The sequence below is a fragment of the Trematomus bernacchii genome, unplaced genomic scaffold (genome assembly GCF_902827165.1).
Source record: "Trematomus bernacchii unplaced genomic scaffold, fTreBer1.1, whole genome shotgun sequence".
Classification (NCBI taxonomy): domain Eukaryota; kingdom Metazoa; phylum Chordata; class Actinopteri; order Perciformes; family Nototheniidae; genus Trematomus; species Trematomus bernacchii.
Window position 1 is genome coordinate 224,449 of NW_022987616.1, and position 23,363 is coordinate 247,811.

The window sequence follows — 23,363 nt, forward strand, 5'->3', positions numbered from 1 at the left end:
AGTACGTTTTTCCAAACTTCTCCTCATCCATTTAAAGCCCATGCATGGAGCTGAAAATATGAAATATTGTATTTCCTTAAAACATTGTTTTGGGGTCTACAGACAAAAAATCTGACCATGGAGGGGACCTTGTGTAAGATTTTCTTGATGCAACCTATTATTGGAGAGACACCGCCCTCTGTAGGAACTTCATGGTATAACATTTTTATGTGCAACAGTTATTCTCAAGTCTATCCACACAGCATTGAGTAAGATTTTGAATTGATTCATTTGAATTTTAAAAATAAGCTATATTACTTTAAATAAATATTTTGTTGGCTAGTGTGTCTTCACAGTTATAAACTGTAACATTAAAATATGACATTTATACAAGAAAGAATCATCAATTCACTGGACCAGCCTACTTTTATTCAACATCAATAAGCCTTTAGTAAAGCTACTTAAGTTGTACACAGTCCACCTGTAGATATTCTGAGGCCAGAGGAGTCATGTCCACTACGTTTTGTTAAGAATGCAAGCAAGTGGCCACCGCATGTTATTTAAATAACACTGAAACACCAGCAGAGGGCAGTAGTCTAAAGGTTAAACTGTTCATGTAAGTTAATCATTAATGCTTCGAGTAGTAGTTGCTTAAGTCACCTTTAAACAGTGTGTCATCTTTGACTATGCCTACTTCAAACGATCCACAACACATAAGTGTCAAAGAGCCAAAGACAATAAATTGAAGCTACAGGTACCATCAAAAACCCAAGAACAACATGGCCCCAGAGAGGCATATTTTATTTCATTTGTCAATATATTTCAGGAAACAATATACAAAGCAATGACGTGGTCACCGTTACTGAATGTGTTGCAGTTCAGTTATAGACCCAATAGATAGAGGTGGAAATGAAACAGCTGAGAACCCTGCTCTTCAACAGTGGGGAACAAACAAGAGCGGGATGGGACGTGCTAGAAAAAAAAACAACCGTGTGCATGACATGCTTGTTGAAGATCTGTTCCTGTCGGGTGAAATAAAGTGTGGGTGTTGCAGGTAAACGAGGCTGTGACACTTAAGACTTTCAACAAGGCACTAGCGTAAGAACCAAACCTAAAACTCCAATAAAATAACCAGTGCTCGCTTTAGTTGAACATCTTTATTACAATACATACATTTCACATTTGACCGTGTGCCCTCTTGCTGCCCTGCTCTGACACAAGAGGTGATCCACATACATCCGCCTTGAACCCCACCCTGCTGGAGGACCACTCCTTATATGGGTGCAAATCAAAGTGTGTGGATATCATTGTTATTTATAAATAAAACCTCTGCTGGTTAGCGACTGTACAAAGGAATGAACCAGTGGTACCCGCCTCTTCGTAGAATATGAGAGAGGGGGGGGGGGGGAAAGGAACCAAAAACTACTCCAGGGGTGTGAGTGTTGAGGGTGTGGCAAGGCAGGGCGGAGGCCAGGGGGAGGGGGGGGGGGGGGGGGGGGGAATGGTCCAAAGCAGCACACCGTCACATCTCAATTTAAATCACTCATTCCACCACACCACCAGGCACTGTTTTTTTTATTCTCAGATTGGGACATGCAGAGCCACCAGAAGCTGCGAGTAGATCAGTGTGAACCGTTTTTCAGCAAAGACCAAAGAGAGGGGACGTCCATGGCGCCTGAGTACAGCTTATATTTCACAGGAAGAGAATTTAGAGATATTTAAACTACATTGACACCAGTGCTAGGCTTGTGTGTATATTAATGGCTTCCTCCTCCGCTTAGGTCACACATGCTTAATGGTTCAATGATCTATGACCAAATGAAGCTTTTTAAAGTCTGCGTTAAAATGAAGGAGAGACTAGCTAATGAATGTAGCCGCCTAGCCGTTGATTAGTTTGGATGTCAAAAGCTTTGATAGGCATGGCTTTCCATGGCATTCAATCTACAAAACGTATGTACAACATAGATAATCACATCTACAAGAAATCTACATTTCCCCCCCTGCCGTGGGCTTGTTTTTTTTTTTACAGAATCGAGTCTTGTAAAGCAGCCCCCCCTCCGACAGCTCATCAGGTTTCACTCTTGGTTCTCCAGCCCGACGGTCCAAACTGCAGCTCCTGTGTTTAAGACTGGGCTCCAGAGGAAGTGACCGGCTGCTCGCCCTCCAGCTTCCAACTATGTGCAATGGGTCTTCCCCCTTTTTCTCCCACAACCCCCCTGCTTCAACTTCAGAAGTCCTCAGACCATGAAAGAATTCTGATTCTTCAACTTTTCTAGTTCTTTGATTTGCTGTCTCAGAAACAGTATCCTGTGGGGAAAGACGAAGAGGACAGTGATTATTTGTTCTACCATAAATGCCAACAGGTGCTTTCTTAGAGAATACAAATTTCTCCTCACCTCTGCTCACGCAATGTCGCTTGTATTTCACAGACTCTGACCAAGGAGCGCAGGTTTTTGAGCTCGGTGCAGTTCTCCGACATGCAGATGCTCCCCATGGTGTGCGCCTCTTCACGTAGTCTCGATGCCTTTAAGGGTCACACAGGAAAATTAGTTTAATAAATGGGTGTTGCTGCTAAAAAGATAAGAAGTTGGACAGTTAAGAGGTACAGACCTGTTTCTCCGCGTGCTCGGCAGGCCAGCCCTGCACGTGCTTGATAAGATTCTCGTTGAAGTGGGCGGCGAGGGAGGGGGTGAAGGAGGTCCGGGCTGCTGAGGCGGAGGGGGGAGCGCAGGCAGAGTTGGGGGCGTGGCTGCTGGAGGAGGAGGAGGAGACGTGGTTGGGACCCGGGGAGGGGCTCCTATGACTGCTGCAACAAACACGGGTTGAAGGAGCATGTCAGTGTTGAGACATTATGTCCAAGGAGAAACGGACCTTTCACAAAAAGGACCAATCAACTTGTTCTCAGCAGCAATATTAAAAACTCAACTTCCCTCGAGTCTCAATATAGCTGATCACCAAATATAGGTCTTAGCTAACAGACAACTTCAGGAAGATTACTATTTGATCACGGCTCTTAACCTGTTAAGCCCTGAGCCGGTTTTTCAGGCCTCAGGCTCGAAAATGACATGCCCAGAACAATTGACTATATCTTCACTTCTTCAGAATCAATATAGATGTTTTTATTTTAAAGTAAATTCAGATTGAACATAGTAAAAAAAAATGTAAATTATAGTTTCCGTCTAAAAAAAAACCATTACTTATAGTGAAAACCACCCTTGAATGATGGGATAGTAGACTAAAAGCTTTAGGAATCTAAACTATAACATATAATAAGTACCCTGTATCAAGATTGATGCAAAACAAGTGACATTTGACCTTTTTAGAGAGGTTTAGAAAAAGTAGGTCCAGGCGGACTCACCTCTGGGTACATTTGGGTGTATTTGCCGTATCTCTGGAACCCAATGGTCGATTTGGGTGATTGACACCACTTTGTAACCGTTAGAGCCAATAGAATCGAGGGGAAGTTCCTAAATCCATCTAAACATTACCATTGGTGAGTTAGAATGATGCGAAACTCGACAAAAGTTAAACAAGTACACACCACAGACTGCCTGTGTCATGGCGAGTACAGTCGCTGCTTTATTTATGTCTGTATAGGCCGTTGTTGTGAGTGTGGACGGTCGGAGCATATATTGAGTTAGCTTAGCCAATCTCCATCTAGAAAACACGCATTTTAAAAGGTTTTTCGCCTGCCGTCTGTCTGCAAACTTGCCAAAGCATTAATTCATGGTTTTTACTAACCGGTATCAGTATGTTGTTACTTCGGCATCATTTTGAAACGTGTATTACAATTAAATCACGGTCAAATATGTCCATCTTGTTGTAGTTGTAGCCCCCTTGCCAGCGATTCTCTCTCTAGTTTAGCATACTCAGCCCGACTCAGCCCTGTTTGTTGGCCCCGATAGAACCACGATTTTGTCGGGCCAGAAAAGAGGTGAAAAAGTACCCCCGGGCCGGAACTAGGCCTAGTGGAAGCGCAACCAAAAATGGGCCCGGCACGACACGGCACGCTTAAACCGCGCTCCGCGCCATGGTGGAAATGCCCCATCAGACTTGTGTTTCGTTTAGGTAAAAATGGTTAATATCGTCTGATACCTGAATTTCTTCCCGTTAAGTGGGTATGACATATTAATAGGTTGTTAAATGTTAAGAAGCCCTGAGACACAGTTTCGTGCAATATTGTTGCGGGGGCAATCGGGCTTAACAGGTCTTTGATGCAGCAGCTCGGCTTCATTAGTTTTATGTGAACATTTACTAGAGTTTCAGATGAGAAAAAGGAATTTAGATGGTAGAAAACCAGGAGTGTGCTACGCGTTGGAAAGACAAACAAACAACATAATACAAAATGAAAAGTAGTAACTTAGACCTTGTATTTACTTGCTAGAACACATAGCAAGTTTTGGGTCTATCTCAGTTCCTCACTGGTGAAACATCCGAGCAAATGACTGACTTTGAAACAAGAAGGAACACTAAAGCTGATCAAATATTTGTACAAACAGCTGTGTCTTCACCTGCCAACAGTATATTCACAGAGGAACAGAAGCATCAGGGAGCTTCCTCCCCTTTTTGGAAATCGTTTCACAAAGCAATGAATGACTTCAATGAGAGACTTCTGAATGAAGCAGCTAAATTGTTCCACCAATGAACAGCAGGTGGTGCCACAACATTACACAATGAGGATAATCTAAAGGCAGGAAAACCATTTTTTATATGGTGGTCCAAACTCTGATATGAATGGGTTCTCCAAAACATTGTGAGATGAGGTATTTCCACTTCTTTCTTGGCCAAATGTGAGTATATGGACTTAACAACAGCTGCCACCCCAGGAGCCAGCTATAATAATGACAACAGTTAAGCAAACGGCTCTATAATTCCCTTCTCATGCTACTTATTCTTCTGAACCTAGTGCTGTTGCACATACCCCTGGCGCTGCAGGTTGCGGGGGGAGGCCGTGGAGGCATCGTGACTGTGCTGCTTCTCGCTGGAGAGGGTCTGTTGGGAGGAGGGCTGGGGATGAGAGGACTGCTTCCCTGATGTCGTACTCACCTAAACACAAGTTAGAAACAACACATCAATCCAGATCCTCTCCAAAATACACAGATCATGTATACTTCAAAGTGTAGGTTGATATATCTCTGGAAACATTTCTTACATTTCAACCAGCTGGCCTATCTCCCCATTGTATTTAAACACTGTTTGTGTCTTACTTTTGAATGTGAGATGGCGGGCTGCGTGTTGTGGAGGGGTTTGTTGTGACCGGCGTTGCTCTGTGGCGTGCTGATCCTCGGAGAAACATAAGACCTGGGCGATGAGGCGTCCGATGTTAACGACATGGGGGACTGGTTCGATTGCTGAGCTGCTGGACGTACGCAGAGAAAAAGCAAAACAGCATAAGGGTTTCAGTCAATCTTCTCGAATTATAGCCGGCAAGAAAACCACTATGAGCAGGTACATGATCGGGGAAATCTTAAAGACATTCATGCAAGTCAGGTTAGCAAAACTTTAAGTTTATCAGCAGTAATTATTGGAATAGACAAGCTTCTGTGTGAGTTGTGTTTACCTTGGTTGGAGAGCTGAGCAGCTTGAGAGAGGATAGTAGTGATATTGAAAGCTGATGGTCCAGCAGTGAGGATCTTATGGAGCATCGACTGTAATGAAGCCTGTGTGACGGCAGCTGTGAGAACTGGAGAGGTAAAGAGACACACTGTTAGTCCCCGCACTGATTTATAAAGTCCTGCTACACAGTCAAATACAGTAATGTGTCCAAATGGAACATGCACTAGGTCCACAGTGCTGAAGAGGATTGATCAGCCAGCGATTGTTATTGGTCGATATTCGGTATTGTGGAAGGGTAAATTAGGTTATGTATTTGTCGAGAAACTTTTTGTTAATAAACAACAACGAATGGCTCAGTTGAAGTCAATTGAAGTCCAATAATGATCTAGGCATTTTCTAGGTATGAATAGGTTTTGTTTATTATTATTATGCAAGGACTTTAATCTGACTGGACAGGAAGAATAAAAATGAGCAACTTCGGCACAAACAAACCCCGTTCTATTCATACATTTAATTAAACAGGCGCATGTAAGAACATGAGGAGAAGAAGCAATACATAAACGGCAATAAACAAAAGCTTAGTCAAAGAACAAGATGAGTCTGAGTCCTTCCAGACAACCAACTTCTGAGAAGCGTATGATGGCGTCACCTTCGCTGATGGGATGAGCGTACAAAAACCACCAAGGGAAAAAACACAGCCAGTCCGGATGCATGATGTGCCCCCTACAATGTCAGCCAAGGTTTTCTCTCAGTTTTGGCACAACATGGACTCTAAGAATAGTCATTCATAGTGTACTCAACAAAAGTGCTTGTGGGATGATCAATGAGTATCTTAAATCCAACTGGGATAGAGGGGACTGCTTCCACCAATTTCTCAAAGCTAAAAAAGTAAAGTGGGATACATTTGTAGCCCCCCGCAGTTGCCTTTCCCTGACAGACAATGTGAAAGTGTCTTCTTCTTCTTCATATTTACAATGATTCTGTCTCGCCTCTCTCTGATGGTCGGTTTATCCAGTATAACCACAGCTTTCTACGCATTTCCACATGGCTGTGACAGGGATTCTTTATCACTGGCCCAAAAAACTATCCAAACCATCTCAAAGTGAATAACAAGGTCAGCTCACCTGCTCTTTCTTAATGTTTGTGTTTATGTAAAGCATTTGTCATCAACAACAGCTTCATACTTGTTTTGTTTTCAAAGTGAAAGTAGGTGGTTACTTTCACTCTGACAGAAGTCTCAAAACACTGTCACTGAAAGGAAAGCAGCTGGTTAAGAAAGTCACGACAACAAAAACCTCCTGCTCGCATTCAATGCCCTTCACAACCTGGCTGCCCTCCTTCAGGAGTACACCCCCTCTCGCTCCCTTCGCTCTTCCTCTGCTGGCCGGCTAACCGCCCCCACCCCGTCACCATGGGTGCTCAGGCTTTTAGCTGCACTGCTCCCAAATGATGGAACTCTCTCGCCCCACACATCTGACAGTCTGACACAATCACCACCTTCAAGTCCCACCTAAAAGCCCACCTGTTCAGATCAGCCTACTCACTGTAGTGCTACATGTTCCCTGTTACTGTCCCATTGTAAGGTATTAAACCCTAATTTAGAATATTTTATGAATGGTAAAGTGTCCTTGAGTGCTTTACAAGGTGCCTCTCAATAAAATGTATTATTATTATTTCCAGAAATTCAGTATGTCAACACCCACTCCAGTGAAATACCACGATTAGATTCCTAACTTCCTACCACCGTAAAAAAGAAAGTTGTCAAACCACTCAGTTTCATTTCCCTTGGAGGAATCATTTTCAAGTCAGTCCAGAAGCAGAGAGCAGTACATGGTATAATTTCAAAGTGTCGCCCTGTAAGTAGTGCTCATCAAAGAGCCACTGCAGCCAGCTGAATGGAGACAGTTGTCACGCATCGTCTGCCTTCTTTCTTACCTTCGTTGATTTTCGCCATGTCCACGCTGGCGTTGTTGAGCTGCAGCGCGGTCTGAAGTGCTGGGAGGAGCTGGCGGAGCAGGGTGGGGTCATGGAGGAGTGGGGGGGCAGGGGAATGCAGGACTGGGGACACAGGCACCGTGGAGGCTGATGATCCGTGGGGCCCCGATGAGGCGTTCAAGCCCCCTGAGCCAGAAGATGACGATGACTGCGTGGCTGCAGGCTTCTCCACCTGGGCTGACTCTGCAGAAAGGAGGAAGCCATTCCATCAACAAAGGCAGTCTCACAAATCAATTCTCACCAAGTGATAATGCAGTTGCTCAACATTGATACACATATCCTGGCAAGAGAAAGCACACATCAACCCCATTATGGAATGCTATCACATCCTTTGGCTGTTTGCAGAAGCCATGCATATGAAAAGACACACACAGAGATTCAGTCCTGCTGCTGCATTTTCTTACTGAATACCAGCTTACAGTAAGATGCTCAAACTGGACTAGTGCAACAAGATATCAATGCATTCTTTCGGAGAAATCTAAAGAAAAAAACTGCAACTTCTGGCAATCTACAAATAGGGTTTATGGCCCTGCATGACATTCTGTGACAAGATATCATACATCAGGAGACAAGGACAGGTGCAGACTTGCTTGAGCTTCTAAGCAATACATACTACAATCTGCGAGTCATTCAAACTAGAAAACGGGAAGGCATCTCCAGAGCTACATCGCTTGTTGTATTTGACTTAATATGAACGAGAAAAGCTGCTCATAGAAGGGTAAGCGAATACATCATATACATAATTACAGTACACAAAACGAGCGACCAATTACCGGCTCTGAATCATGCTTAATAACCAAGCTGTGTGGTGGGATTAAGTGCAGTCGAAATGTCGGCTGTACGTCGGCATAGGGGTTCCTACAGACCCTCGCAGATCCTTAAAGATTTTCACCGAAACCATGAATTTGTCTTAAGGCTGCGTTGGAACAGACTGAAGCCTTCCATGAAATAAAACATCCCTCTCATTCATTTAAGGATACTCTGGCATCTCAGCATGATGCCAACAGAGGGTTTAACTATAGCAGTATTGGCTGTACAACAGGTTCCATCACATGCAAGGGAGCACACATTCCTGGTAGACTCCACTCCGAATTAAAACGGTTAACAGTTATGTTTTGCCCTCTGATAAACCTTTTATTCTGTTAATCTGGATTTCTTCAAATGCATTTCACTGTCTCTAAGGGACCTTGAATAACATTCCCCCCAGAAGAAGGCCCCCTTTGCTATTTAAGCGCACTGCTCTCTGGATAAGACGGTACCCCAACAACAAAATATTTGCTTTTGCAACATGAATTTAAAATGTGTTATAGTTGATTTAGTTGTCAAGGTATGGCATGATATAATTACAAGTTTCAAATAAAAATCCTTTGAAGTGTCAATGCAAGTTTTGCATGTATGAAAAATGAAAGAAGCCAAGAATAATCTAAAAAAGCACCTTAGATTTCAACTGGTGTTTTTGTTTGTGCAAAGTCAGGCGATTTAAATGTTATGATTATATATCAATGAGTCCCTAACACCTATATTGTATGTGAAACTAGTCATTTGAGAATGTAAAAGCTCCATGTACACAGAGCTCTGTAATAACTGAACGTCAGCTTCAGTCAACATTTTGACTGAGGGCAGAACATCTCCACGTGCCTCTAATGCAACACAGAGTTCCTGCCATCTGTTCACCCACAGCTATATAGGAGCCGTTAGTAGTGATGATGCTACAGGCCAAGCTGCCCTCTATGAGTCTAATGGCGCATTTCCACTACAGCGCGGAGCGCGGTTTAAGCGTGCCGTGCCCGGCCCGTTTTTGGTTGCGTTTCCACTAAGCGTAGTTCCGGCTAACGGGTACTTTTTCAGTTTTCTGGCTCTCCAAAATCGAGGTTCTTTCCGGGCCAACAACCGGGCTGAGTATGCTAAACTAGTGAGAGAATCGCTGGCAACTACAACAAAATGAACATATTTGACCGTGATTTAATTGTAATACACGTTTCAAAATGATGCCGAAGTAACAACATACTGATACCGGTTAGTAAAAACCATGAATTAATGCTTTGTCAAGTCTGCAGACAGACGGCAGGCGAAAAACCTTTTAAAATGCGTGTTTTCTGAATGGAGATTGGCTAAGCTAACGCAGTATATGCTCCGACTGGCCACACTCACAACAACGGCCTATACAGACATAAATAAACCAGCGACTGTATTCGCCATGACACAGACAGTCTGTGGTTTGTACTTGTTTAACTTTTGTCTAGTTTCTGAACAGATATGAGGAGCTGTGAGCTCTGAGGGTTAACGGCTGATGTTGGTTTTGTGTTTCGCATGGAAGATGACGTCACGGCTCCGCCTACACTGCGTTACTATAGTTACCAGGGCTCGACAGTAACAGTTGCCAGGTTGCAATTGGCAACCATTCAGAAAAAATGTCAACCACTTCTTGGCCTATTCTGCTCCGTTGTGCATTCACTTCCGGTAAAAGTTCCTTCAAAATAAGAGTCCCGATCTTATTACTACCAAAACAAAAGTGCAAAACGAAACTTTACCATAGGAAAATATTGGCATACAAATATAATCACTTCTATAAAAAGATAACACATTTTAAATATAGTTAGACATATTAAAGGTAATTTACAGCATTAATAATTAATATCTAATTCTTAACTGTGAATGGTTTTCATTTATTTAACATTAGAAATGTAATAGTCTGGCCAATGACAGAACCACAATCAAGACTTCAATGCTGAAGGGCCAATGGATCTATGCTGGGGATCAGCACAAAGGTCAAGACTTCAATGCTGAAGGGCCAATGGATCTATGCTGGGGATCAGCACAAAGGTCAAGACTTCAATGCTGAAGGGCCAATGGATCTATGCTGGGGATCAGCACAAAGGTCAAGAAAACCCACATTTGAAAGGGAGACAATGGATGACCAAGAAACTAGTGACTTGCTCAATTCAGCAACCAGGCATCAAAAGTTGATGCCTGATTGCCAGCCTGGCAACCACTTTTAAAAGTTAGTGTTGAGCCTTGTACCCCAGTTCCTAAACTGTAATGGAAACGCAGCATAAAGTGAGCCTGGCCTAACAAGGCCTAACGAGGCCTAGCCATACCGTACTAAGCCGAGCGACGCCCTGCAGTGGAAAAGCGCCATAACACTGGTCTTGATTAGTTATATTGATCATTTATTATGAAGTATATTCAGCAAGTGTTACGATCAACAGGAGTTTCAAACATCAACACTAGCTTTCCACAGCAAGTGAACAGGGGTTTCTGCAGTGACAATATCTCTCGTGACAGAATGACTTCTGGGAAATTGTCCTAAATAAGGCAATGTAATGAACATGGGGTTAGTGAACCCACATCAATGAATCCAGAAAGAACACAACATGTAGATTGTTTGTGTCTTTGTTTTGACACCTAGCTTGTTCGGACAAGTTGTTGGAGCGTTTCACCCTCAGGTTCAGTAGGGCTGTACCCGAATATCCGAATATCCGGTCGTTGGCCTACTATTCGGTTTTCAATTTCGTTATTCGGATATTTGTTTTTTGTTAGTTTTTTTCCTAAATGTATGCTATCAATAAAGGCGAATTGCCACATTCTTATACTATATTTATACTTTTTAATTGCACTGTTAAAATGCGGAAATATATACAATCTCAGCTTGGGCACCTGACATCGCTTTCAATAGCTAGATCTGATCGATATGGACATAAACGCGAGTGAAGTCTAATCTGACAGGAGAGAGAGATCAGCTGCTGCTGACGAGTCGACACGCAGCTCTGCATGATCACCTGCAGCGGTGAGCGGAGAAAAACACACACTGCAGGTTAGAAAATCACACTTAGCTATTTTAATAAATGTATTTAGCCTACCTCTCAAACGACAGTACCTAAACTAGTAATAGATATGTTTATTTTGACTGTCGGGTCACTCATTACTGGATCAGCGAGCTGCATGAGATACTGACGGGCTGTCGGGAGAGGGAGAGAGCGCTCCGTGTTATTATAAATGACTGTACACTTTTGAATAATGTAGTTACTACTACTATAATTAATGAAGCTGCTTTATCCGCAGTTTAAACTATATTCGCTGCTGATTACTAAAGTTGAGAAAGATTTGAGGTAAATCTTCCCAGTAACATCAGCTTGCTCGGACACAGAATTCCTTTTCCTTATAAAACACTGTTCAGAATGAGCACAAACAAACAAATCAATCAACTGTATCGAATGAGTCCCTGAACCGGCACACGCAGTGCATGTCTGAATACGCTCTGTGTATGTCGTCATTCTATGCATGCAACTGTCAAAGGCATTTCATAGATGCTGGGAGTGGTTAGAAACAGGTTATTCATGATACATGTCATCCTCTCAGTGATAGCTTAAGTATCTTTGGAGTAGTTTGATAGAGGAGCACCACAGTCTTGAAATCATTACAAAATATTGAACCTAGGAGAAATATCATTTTCAGGTGACTGCAGCCTGAATATTACCCGTTTGGCACTACTATCCTGCAACAATGTGTGTCAGAGGAGTTTTAGCCAGGAATATATGTATTGTTGAAACATACAAAAGGTCAGACACATCATACGTCAGCTATTTCCACCAAGACTATTTTTATAGGGTTGACAGCCAGATGGGGTACAACACTCTGGACGACATGCAGACTAAATTGAATTGTGTCACTTCTGCCCTGTGTAAAAAACTGAGAGAACTGTATCGGAACAGAAACACTGATCCATCAGAAACAGTTTGCCTTGCTCAGTTATGGTCAACTGGAGATGAACGTGAAATCCAAGTGAGCTGTTGCTTTGCAGTAAAGTCTCATGAACGGAGTTATACTGCATCACACATACTATGATACTGTGAGCTCACGGAAAACAACTTTGGTCAAAGGTCAACTTTGCTCGATATCAGCGGTAAAAATGATGCTTAAAGTTATCCTAATGACAACAACAGGCAGCAATTTTATAAGGAAAACCCTGATTAGAATTCACCATCACACACAACAACTATCTTTTTTTAATAGTGTCAACACTAACTAACAAGACTGTTCCATTCAGTCAAATGTGGTTCAATCAGTCGTAGTCTGTGTCTGTTGGTAAGCAGTTCCTTAGTATTCATCAGCTCAACAACAGTCATCATCAGCTAATAACACTTTTTAAACCTAGCTTTAAGCAAAGATGGGGACAAAGATGGAAACACTCATCCTCGTCCAGCCAAGCAGGATATGCATCACAGGGTTTTTTCTAGGAAAATATAGTACGAGGGTGCTAACGAAAATGACGGCCCTGCCCACTTCCCGGCGAAATAATGCATTAGATTAGATGTAATTAAAAAAATCACAGTTTAAGTGTAAGCCTGCTGCCTGCCACTCGTCCACCAGCAGACCGACCGGAAATTAATCCACTATTTATTCGGAGGGCCGTGAAAACAAAGCTGTCTATGCCGTCTGACTGTCTATTTGACATGATTTTCATATTTTAATTATACCGTTTTTGACGAACAGAAATATTGTTTTCTGGCATCCCTTTAACATTTTACGGAAAAAAAATCGACATTTTGGTAAGAGGGCGCAGCGCCCCTGTAAACCCAGTTTGACAAAACCCTGCATCAAACACAGACATGTAATGAATTAACACCAGTCGCAGCGGACTGGTGAGGATAATGTGTGTTTTTATGATGTTTTTAACACTTACTAGCTGCAGTGAAGCCGGGGGCTGCCGATGCTTGCATAGCCTCCCGTCTGTAGTCCCGGTCTTTGGGGAAACTGTTGACAACCGCAGTCTTTGTCGTCTCTTTTTGCCTCTGTTCTCTGTAAGACACAAACAAGTATGCATGAAACCAGTTATCCGTTTATCCAATCTCTACGAGGCACCTATTTAAAAACTCAAATGTATGGAGTATGTACAAACAAGCGGTTGACGTCAAGGGTTTGTAGCTACCTCTCCAACCATTCTTTAGGCTTCTCCCACTGGGACACCTCTGTCCTGCAGTTGTAATAATATTTCTTTCCGGACGAGCTGATGTGCTCTGACCAGTCGTCCCCGGGTTCGTGAGGCTGTGAAGAAGAAGAGCACATATTAAGCTGCAGGAGCCAGCCAGCCAGAAAACTATTGTGTGCAAGGGTGTTGTGAGGGGATGTGATGCAAGAGCTTGTAATGACATCTGAAAAGTACAAAAGAGATACGCAGAAGCTTTTTAAGCGGAAGGCAATGCTTATTTCTGATAGTGATCATGATACCTAAGGTAACCAAAGTGAAACAGAATGCAGAAAATTAGAACAAAATTGCACACCGTTACCATTTTACAGTGTAATCCAGTGCTTGATATGACAAGACAAGCCCATAGAAATGAATCATGTCCATTACTTAAGCAAACTCGAAATTACCGTAACAGTGTGACTGATCGCTCTATGTGGCAATATATCATCGATTATCAAGCCTGCAGATTTTGAATTGGCTATAGGCGCGTTCACACCGGAGTACTTTTCCCGTTTAGTTCTGTTAGTGCCTGGAATTTTGCGTTCACACCAAAAAGAGTACTTAGTTCCGAGAACTTTTACCCCCATTTTTAGTGCCTGCTAGAGAGGTGGTACTATCCTGGGGAGAAAAAAGTACCAATTTCTATTGGCTGGGCGAATTGCAAACCACGCCCCGTAAAACTCTGAAAAGTTTTGTGAAGCATTGTATTTGCTGGCATTAGCATTAGCATTAGCCCTGCGCACTAACGGAGAGAGAATAACTTATGGCAAAAAAAAAAAAAACATGGGAGCTGTGGAGTGATGAGGAGGTGTCGGTGTTCTCGCGATTTACTCGGAAGGCCCCAACTCCGCCATACTAAGTGCCGGCACTAAGTATGGCAAAGTACTTGGTGTGAAAGCAGCTATTGACACACTTTGCTCTCTCCATTTTTTTGGTTCAAACGATAGCAATGCAACTATATGTAGTAGTTAAGGTTGTGCACTGATTGTTTCAAAACACATATCTATGATCAGCGTTGTATAACTACAGTACAGCATAAACTACAAAGAAAAACTGTTGTGTTGTGCTGTGTTTTAGTCCACCGTGCCCCCATGCCGAGGCAAAGGAAACACTTACTGTGTCTGAGGTCTTGCTGGGGTTAGAATGTGAGTTGGAGCTATGAAGGGAACTGTGGTTGAGAGAGTTTTCTTGTGGAGAAAAACTGGTCCCTGCAACAAAACACAAAAAGAGGGAAAGACATCATCAGTAACAGCCAACGACAGTAATTTGTGACAAAGTGACAAAGATGTAAACCCCCTCTAGCCCCTACCCTAGCCCCTAATCACAAAGATGACCTATTTCTAATTCAATTTGCCAAAAGGTGACAAGTTTCAATTGAACACTATAGCTTTAATAATAAATATTCCTGTTAGTAAAACAAACAAAAACTGTTCATCCAAATAACTGCAGAAAATATTAACCAAAAACACTCCTTATGCTCAAGTTTTTATTTGATATGTTGATTCCAGTTTTCTGTTGCCTTTTGGGAAAGTGTTTGTTGAGTGTAAAACGAAAATCAATTATATTATTTATAATGAAAATAGTTAACCAAAGTAGCCAGGAGCAAAATGCCACCTCATCCCCCAGCAAGAGGATTGTGTCTGTGTTCGACACTTGCATTCGTCTGTTAAATAAAAAATGTAAAGAAGTCATTCCATGTTTTAGAGCTCCGAGTTGAGTTCTGAACTAGTATACATCATATGCAATTACTTGTAGTGTTATTGCATCACCACGCAAGAGGGAGCTGTAAAGTATGTGTTGCTTGAAAACTATGACAGACAGCAGGCATGTCAAAATGTGCAGTAAATACCTGATGAAGAGTAGAGCTACACTTTAAATACAAATGAACGATTCAAGCAGAAACATGTCATCAAATGACGTCAGCTATTTGCGCTGCAGTCATGTAAATTTGGCGACACAATAAACAAGCTTTGGTCACAGCACTGACACTTTTATGAGTAGAAACCTCAAGCTTTAGCCTTACACTAGCTAGCCTGTGTATTCTGGTTGATTTTGTGTCATATTGTAAATGTGGGTAGTAGCAGCAGTCCCACTGTGGGATTTCGGTTATACATTTCTAATGATGTCATGTTTATGATGCACGCTGTCTCCAATGCCTTAAATCTGAGTTGTACTATAAAATCCTGTACCACAATTTAAAGGGCCCATGTCATGGCCATTTCCACTGATCATAATTCCATTGTTGAGGTCTACTAGAATAGATTTATATTGTGCATTTTTCCAAACTCACATTGGTTTCTCATACAGCATCTCTGTAAAGTACGTGTATTCACTGAATTTCACTCTCTGCCTTTAACGGCTCGTTGGAGCTCCAATAGCTCCAGCCCCCACCCTCCCTGTGAGCACAGTGTGCTCTGATTGGTCGGGACGTTGTGAATCGCGCTGAGCTCCGTGGAGGTGTGGTTTCCTTGTTTAGCGATACACAGCGAAACACAGACAAACTCATCCTGAGCACACACAAACTCACAGCCGAAGTGAAAACAATAAGTGTGGCTTGATATTGAGTAAGAAAAAGGTTGATAAACGCTGTGAGAATGGGTCTGCAGAGAGAATTTCGCCGCGATCCCAACTGTCTGTTATCAGCCTGCAGCCAGGGAGGAGAAATCAGCAGAGCTGCCTGCACTGAGTGTGTGTGTGTGAGGAAGTCCGTGGATTGGTCAATTTGGACCAATCAGCGGGGGCTTAACGTAACGGCTCCGTGGACGTAACGTAACGGCTCCACGGATTGGTCCATTTGGTTCCGGGTACCGCATGACCGTATCGCGTCATAGCTCTGGGCGTGGCTACTGGGTATCCAGACGTCACGATGCCCAGGAAGAACATGAGAAATCTCCAACGAGGCGTTTTGGGGAGGTCTTTTCTGTGTTAGAGTTTTACTCCCTACAGTGTGTACTTTGAGGGTTTTTGACTCTGCAGACCGTTTACATGCATAAAAACCTTCATAACACACAAGGGGACGGGTAATAACCGGAAAAGCATGACATGGGACCTTTAACAAAATATGCTTTTGGTAGAGTATCCCCTATATGAAACGATAGCACTGTCAATTTCAAAAAGTGTCCTGCCAAAATGTTTCTCAATGCATGTAAAGCTGCCACGATAATATAAATATGGCATCATCTTTTGGAAGGGTAAATCAAGAGCATAGGGGTGTAGAATCATTATTTTAAACAAAAAGCTCAAGATCAGAAGTCCATTTGTGTAGCAGTATTTCTTAAAATTGGTTAAAAATCTGTCCCACTACTTGTGCTGCCTCCCTGGTGTTTCTGATGTAAACACCCGGCCAACACCACTAAAGGAAACAGAATAAGTGAAGCTATCAGAGCAAGACTGAACACGCTTCTGTTGATCCCATCTTCTCAAATCTGTCAAACTTTTATTAGATGCCATGTAAGCACTTGAGGATAATTGTATATTTGTAACATTTTTTAAACGTCCTTCAGGAGTATAATAACATTTCAGAGAGGCAGAGGAAGACTTGGATTGAAAACTTTTGGTGAAAAGGTTTTTCTCAAATAAAGCAGCAAGAGAGGGAGGACGCAGTGAGCACTCGTGTCCTTGGGGCCACACGGAGCCGTGTTTTGCAATCTGTACACACACAAGACTGGCAACAATCTGGGGCACAACCACAAGTGCAACATAAATGATTTAACTTGTAAACTACAGCATCTAATGGGGCATTTAACTGTACTTTCACCTGCAGCTTGATCATGAAAATCATACCATAGGTGTCAGGGATAACAAACGTACGAGAAATGTGTGGAAATACTAAAAGGAGATTTGAAGCGAATAAAGAAAATAGTTTACAATACAACTTATCCTTGAGTTGGACAGGCATGTCCCAAATGTTGCTACAAAATCTGTGTAACACCTTAATAATAATACCTTTATTCTCAAGTGAATCTCAAATCTGTGCGTGGCTGACAAATGTCATCACTTCATCTCACCCACAACCTTGTTTGAAATGGCATAACCCATGTTTGTAACCAATTATCCTCCACAATACATTGTCCTATTAAACCTAGTTCCCTACAATGTAATGTAGGCCTTCACGCTGCATTACTTGAATTGAACAGAATTTTAAAGGATTTGACCATACTGTGCAGGGTTATCAATGATACAGCCTTGACGAGAGGAACTCAAAGCATCCGTTGCAAGTTGGCTTTATAATGTTAAAGGAAAAGGCTCACATGTTCTCCATGGAGAATTCAATGTTTGTATTTCTCTGTCTGGAGAGCTGCTATAGATTTAGTTGGCAGGACTTTACTGAAAGCATACTGAGAAAAGTTTAACTTTGAGATCTTTCTGTGTCTGTTTTTCTTGCCATTTGTCTGCAATTAATATGTGTTTAAGTGTCTATCCTGTATAAACTGACAGATTCCTTACCACGTTTCTAAACTCTGCAAGTCGTTGCCTGACAGTGTTGCGCTCTGGGTATTTTTTTAGACTATCATTTTCACTGACCTTTGATATTTGCATCTCCTGGTTTAAGAGATCACATTCTGTACATGGTGTTCAATGCTATATTTTTTTCCTTCCCAACACCAAGGTCCAACTCAACACAAAGTATATTAGGGTGTTAACCCTGTGCATGAGAGAGTTACAGGCTCTCAGGCATGCATGATTTGTCTTTTCCAGGTATATTCAATAAATATATTCAGGTTCCCAATTTAGTTAATCATTTGGGCCCATTCAATTCTATAATATCATATTTCTACAGATGTTTCACTCTGTCTATTTCAGCTGTCAAAAAACGGTGCAGTATGTTCCATTTAAACACTGCAATGCACAGTGATCTAACAAAAGCCCCAACAAATGAACAACAGTGGATGCAGAACTGACTCCAGCCAGGTGTAATTAATGATGTCAGTGTGATCAAACGGATCATTAGGAGTAAGAGACCCTTCCATTTCAGCAGCTTTTTGTATTTGAACTTCAAAAATATGTTCAAAGACAGCTTGTTCAAATCATGTCTACAACAGGGCACCTTGCAGAGAAAATAATCCGACAACAGACAGAATACTCTATTTATCCGTTAGATAATTAACTTTAATTAGCTGTGGTTGTTTTTAAACTACAGCCTGTGACGTTTGACATTTTCACAAGTGACACATAGGGCCTGCTACCTGAAGGTTTTCTACGTTTGATTTGAACCCACATTTTCCAAAATGTATGGCATCCCTTGCATCTGTATGAATGTGCGTTAACATGCGAGTGTTGACTAGTATATGTAAAAGCGCTATATAAATGCAGTCCATTACTATTGGCTATCTTTGTTAAATAGGATCAATAGGAGATTTGTTTGCCTCTGCGCTTAGATATTCTAGGTATTTAACAAGTGATTGATTTATCGACTTAGCAACGTACTCACTAGATGACAGTTTAAATATTCAAATGTATACTGTGTAATTTAGTCCTGGTAATGCAGGTATTTAAGAGAAAGTAAAGTGCCTCCACAATAAGCTCTTTTCAGAAGCCCTGCAACATTTTTTATCAAATAATGCTGGTCCAATAGCTTTGTGGCATAACGGATTTTGGGAACATCCTAAAGTTACTAATGAGTAAGACTGGACGAAGTAATATGAGTAATTTAGTCATTAGGTATACTTGTGTGACAAAGTTGGTTCTGAATTTCAACTATTTAATTATTTTCCCGCTATCAACCACACAGGACTTGTTGTAGGTACATTTCCAATCCCCCTTTCACAGCCCACTATGGCACAATTACACCAATTTAAAATCACGATAGCTGCTGCAGAATAATGAATCCATGATTACATTAGCCATTTTCATTAGTAAAAACATTATTCCAATCACAAGAGATGGTTTCTAAAAGACTACACATTACCCAGTCGGCAATTAACAATCTATTTTTCCAGGGAAGCCAATAACCGATGAAGAACTCTCACCTGTAGCTGAAATTACAGCAGACACTTTAATGAGCTTGGTTTGGCTTTCATAAAAGCTTTTCCATTCATCCCTTTTCAATATGCACAGAGAGGATAATGGGAAATAGAAGGGCAGCAAACACGGCAATGCAAGATGGGCGTCTAAAGTACCACATCCATTGTTTTTGTATTCAAGTCCATACACTGGCGGTATCTTGATGCGTATCTACACAAAGATATACGCCACTGTACCACTTTCCAGCGTCAACTTGTCAATCCTCAAAAAAAAGCAGCGTTTTCCCCCCCCAGATCAGCACATTTCAGCCATCTTACACTATGAGTACTTTGGCCTGTATGGCATGTGTGATTCTGATTTGAAATCATTCGCCAAACCTATAGGATCCAAAGTAAGTAATTCTTACTTCTTAGGTTAGGCTGTCAACATTTGCAAGTAATTAGAGTTATAAATAACAAGCTTATAGTGTTCACGAGCTATAGCTAGAACCAGAAAATAACGTGAGCAGCATTTGTTGACATTTGTTGTCATTCAACCTGTTGTACATCTTAAAGTATTTATCTCATACCCAAAAACAACATTGGCGTTTGTATAGAAACCCAGTTTGATCAAAAACAAAGCCCTAATAGGCAGCTTCCTATAGCAGAAGACTGCTGAATCAATGTAAGCTGTCACTTTGTTTTTTGAACAGCCTATGTCATTATCTAAAGCATAGACAATATCCAATCTTATATATCTCAGAATAAAAAGCAACACTGGGTTTATGCACATTGTACACGCATTCCTGTAACTGTTTTTGTGTTGTTATGGGTCATATTTTCATCTTGATCTACAAAGTAACCCACAACACCTCTATCAACCATTGAACCGCAAAATACTATACATCCTTATTAGTTCTGTAGCCGCTTGTCTTTAGACGGATGTTGTACACACAGCAGTGGCTACTGCAGTTCATGATTAGTCTTACGCATATGTTATAACTATACAAATTTGAAAAACAGGCTACACAAATCAAATGTTTTGAAACTCAGCACAATACCACCATAATAAACTAGAATCAGCCCCACATCACATATACCGCATAGATGGATAAAACTGCCTTTCAGCTTTTTCCACAATCCTTAAAAGAAATCCAGTCAATTAAAAATGTTTTACTTCTGAAAAAATTCAAATGAATACAACCATATTCCACTTCACTACACTGCATTAGAATGTAAACACATCAACCAACATCTATTTTTGTGGTTTCAGTTATAGAAATTAACTGTCGACAACTGACATTTACTCCACTGGTTGAAATTAAGTGATTTTTGTTATAGATATTTGGTTGGTTGCTACCAAATTTCCTCAGTGCATCTATGTAACTTCAGCCTCTGAAATAACTACTACTTTACTACTTGGCTGTACTTATATCTGAGGGTAACAGGAATGCAGTATGCAGCTGCAGTGTTTCAGTGTTGAAGAGGCGTAGTGCAGTTTGTTTTGAATCTAAACCCATTATAGTCTCAATAACCACTCTCTCACCTCCATCCCTGTCTCTGGCCCGGTGTGTATGGACAGCCTTTGCTCTGCTGTGACCTGTGCCGTCGATGTGTTTGTTTTCAGGGCTGTCAGACCTCCTGAGCATTTTGCAGGGAGGAGTGACATCTGAGGAGTCTCGCATCTTTTCATGTCGGTGGTCGCCTCCTGGATGGCTCTTGGACGAGTATTTGAGAGCCTGTAAACACAAATCAAACACCTCACAACAATCCAATATTTTATACGAAGACTGATTTCCTCCTTGTATCATCATCACAATGTCTCTCAAACCAGTGTCACCCCTTGTTGGGCTGTTCAATGTACCAAAGTGAAAAACGAACTTGCTATGAATATGTTAGTAATTGGTTAGGGGTGCTAATCTTGATTCAAACAGCTATTTATGTATGGTTCCAAAGTAGAAGATTAATATATGTCAATTCGCGTTAGTGCCACAATATCAACTATAGTGAATGCTCACTTAGTAACAATGCACTTATGTATAATGACATTTATTTTATTTATTTTTCGGATTAAGGAAGTAAACAGAAGGTTTTATAAGACAACCTAGTATTCACCTTCGTCATTAGTTATAAACTATATTTTGAATGTAGCGGTTTATACGTGGTTTTGTAGTATTCATTAGGAGCCCCTTTAATGTTTCGGAAGCTTAGCTAGCTATATCCTTAAAATGACAGATTGCGGTCAGGCCCTAATCGGACTGACTAGCAACCAAGCTAACTGTAACAGGCTATCATTAGCTTTGAGCTGCAACTAAACTCGTCTGTACCTTTTCAAAAACAGCTGAATTCGACGAAACATCCAGACTATGTTGTCGTTACCTGGTAATAACCACGTCTGAACGTATTTGCAGCGTTCAGACCGTAATTTCGAACACAATATGTCACTTTTCACGTTATTTTCCGCACTGACTGCGGCCTGTTGTGCTTTCCAGAAGCCTGAACTAGAGTCTCCATTTTAATCTTATTTGCTGCTAGCAAGCTAACAGGCTAAAGTAAGCTAACAAGTACCTGATAGGGCTGAGTATCTCTTCGGTCGCACCTGCAAATAAAAAGAAAGACAGTTGTGAATATAACGCTTTAAATGTCAAATAATATAAATAGTTCTAAGAGCAGCAACAGCTGAACGTCTAAGTTGCTATGCACTTATTTTGGTTTCAGTAAAAATGGCGGATTGTAAAAGCGTAGCTACGAGTTAAAGGAAAATCAGAATAAGTAACGTTAAAAAGATGTTTACCCATCGCCGAGTCTCGGTTGTTTCCTTGCATACATTACCATCAATGCCGTGTTAGTGTGTGTGGAGTGGGATGTGAAAGATTGATAACGGTACTCTATTTTTCTTGTTGATTCGGAGATCTAAAATTGTCAATAATTTCAACCTAGCTTGTGTGTATTTCAATGCTATCAGCAGCACTGGTCGAAAGAGCGCCCTCACTCAGTCCATCTCCCACTCAGACACAGCCGTATCTCTATCTGCCCACAAAACGTAGCAGTGGAGCTGCGCGCTGGGTTGCCAGATATTGTACACTAACCAGTGGGATAACCCCTTTATAAAGCAATAATACCTAGGAAAAGTGTCAAGTAACCATGTAATGTCAAGTAAATAACATGGGGGGTGTTTTCTTGTTGGTTTATACATGAACACGTATTTAATTGCACTCACTTATAACTATTAATGTTACTACAATATTAGCACAAATGCTTAATAAACACTGATATTGTAACAAAAACAAATGGAGGAATAGAGAGTAAGACTCCTATCAGTCTCAAGTGTAAGGATTATGACTTATTCCATTAATGTTCAAGCAAATCGAGCAGTTATGGAATATCAATTAAATAGATTGACAACATTGGGTATTGTACAGACCTGGCAACTTGACTGCAACCCACATCCTCCCCCTTCCGATGGCAACATCCGGGACACACACTAGTTGTTGTGGGGCAGTCCGCTAAAACTCGTATACCTTTTTATTTTTGCTGGATGGATTGTCATTTTTTACCCACAACTGCATTTACAACTGTTTAGAATAAATAACCCAGTTTGCCCATTTCCTACAAAAGCTGTGGATCAAATGTGTTTAGAGCATTAAAGACCTACAGCAGGCAATGATTTGTTCTCTCCTGACATCTAGTGGTTTTATGGTAACAAAGCAAGGAGCATTTATTAAGAGATCAGCATAATCCCTACACAGTGCATCCATAGACTAACAGGCCATCCTAAACATCTGCACATACCCTGGGGCATTAAACACTGGTGAGAGTATTGCAGAGGGAAAATATGCAAATATTATAAAAACATGTGTCATAAAAGATATAAATCATTCAAAAGTATTACAAATAAGTATTTTGGTAAGCAAAGTCTATAA

At 41.3% G+C, this 23,363-nt stretch overlaps 1 protein-coding gene across 2 annotated transcripts; it reads right to left on the reverse strand.

The window, feature by feature from the left end:
* Window positions 1-1,506: 1,506 nt before the first annotated feature.
* On the reverse strand, window positions 1,507-22,455 carry waca (WW domain containing adaptor with coiled-coil a). Of its 2 annotated transcripts, none has more exons than XM_034132385.1 (13): window positions 22,235-22,455; window positions 22,009-22,039; window positions 20,987-21,179; window positions 14,615-14,706; window positions 13,460-13,575; window positions 13,214-13,329; window positions 7,471-7,713; window positions 5,540-5,662; window positions 5,187-5,335; window positions 4,901-5,025; window positions 2,590-2,785; window positions 2,376-2,503; window positions 1,507-2,286 (listed from the first exon to the last, which is right to left on the reverse strand). In XM_034132385.1, exons 1-13 carry the CDS (start codon window positions 22,273-22,275, stop codon window positions 2,217-2,219), a joined length of 1,623 nt encoding a protein of 540 aa, XP_033988276.1. In that variant the 5' UTR covers window positions 22,276-22,455; the 3' UTR covers window positions 1,507-2,216. The 2 variants fall into 2 exon arrangements, with proteins under 2 accessions (XP_033988276.1, XP_033988275.1); XM_034132384.1 differs by having other exon boundaries at window positions 5,187-5,338.
* Between the last annotated feature and the right edge of the window lie 908 nt (window positions 22,456-23,363).

What these genes read in the sequence shown, in the direction of transcription:
- waca (XM_034132384.1), bottom strand. Translation starts at nt 22,275, where the DNA reads ATGGTAATGTATGCAAGGAAACAACCGAGACTCGGCGATGG. An exon ending in GGCCAGAGACAGGGATGGAG is followed by an intron (nt 14,707 to 20,986) that starts GTGAGAGAGTGG and finishes GTTTTGTTGCAG; the next exon opens with GGACCAGTTTTTCTCCACAA. An exon ending in CCAGCAAGACCTCAGACACA is followed by an intron (nt 13,576 to 14,614) that starts GTAAGTGTTTCC and finishes TCTTCTTCACAG; the next exon opens with CCTCACGAACCCGGGGACGA.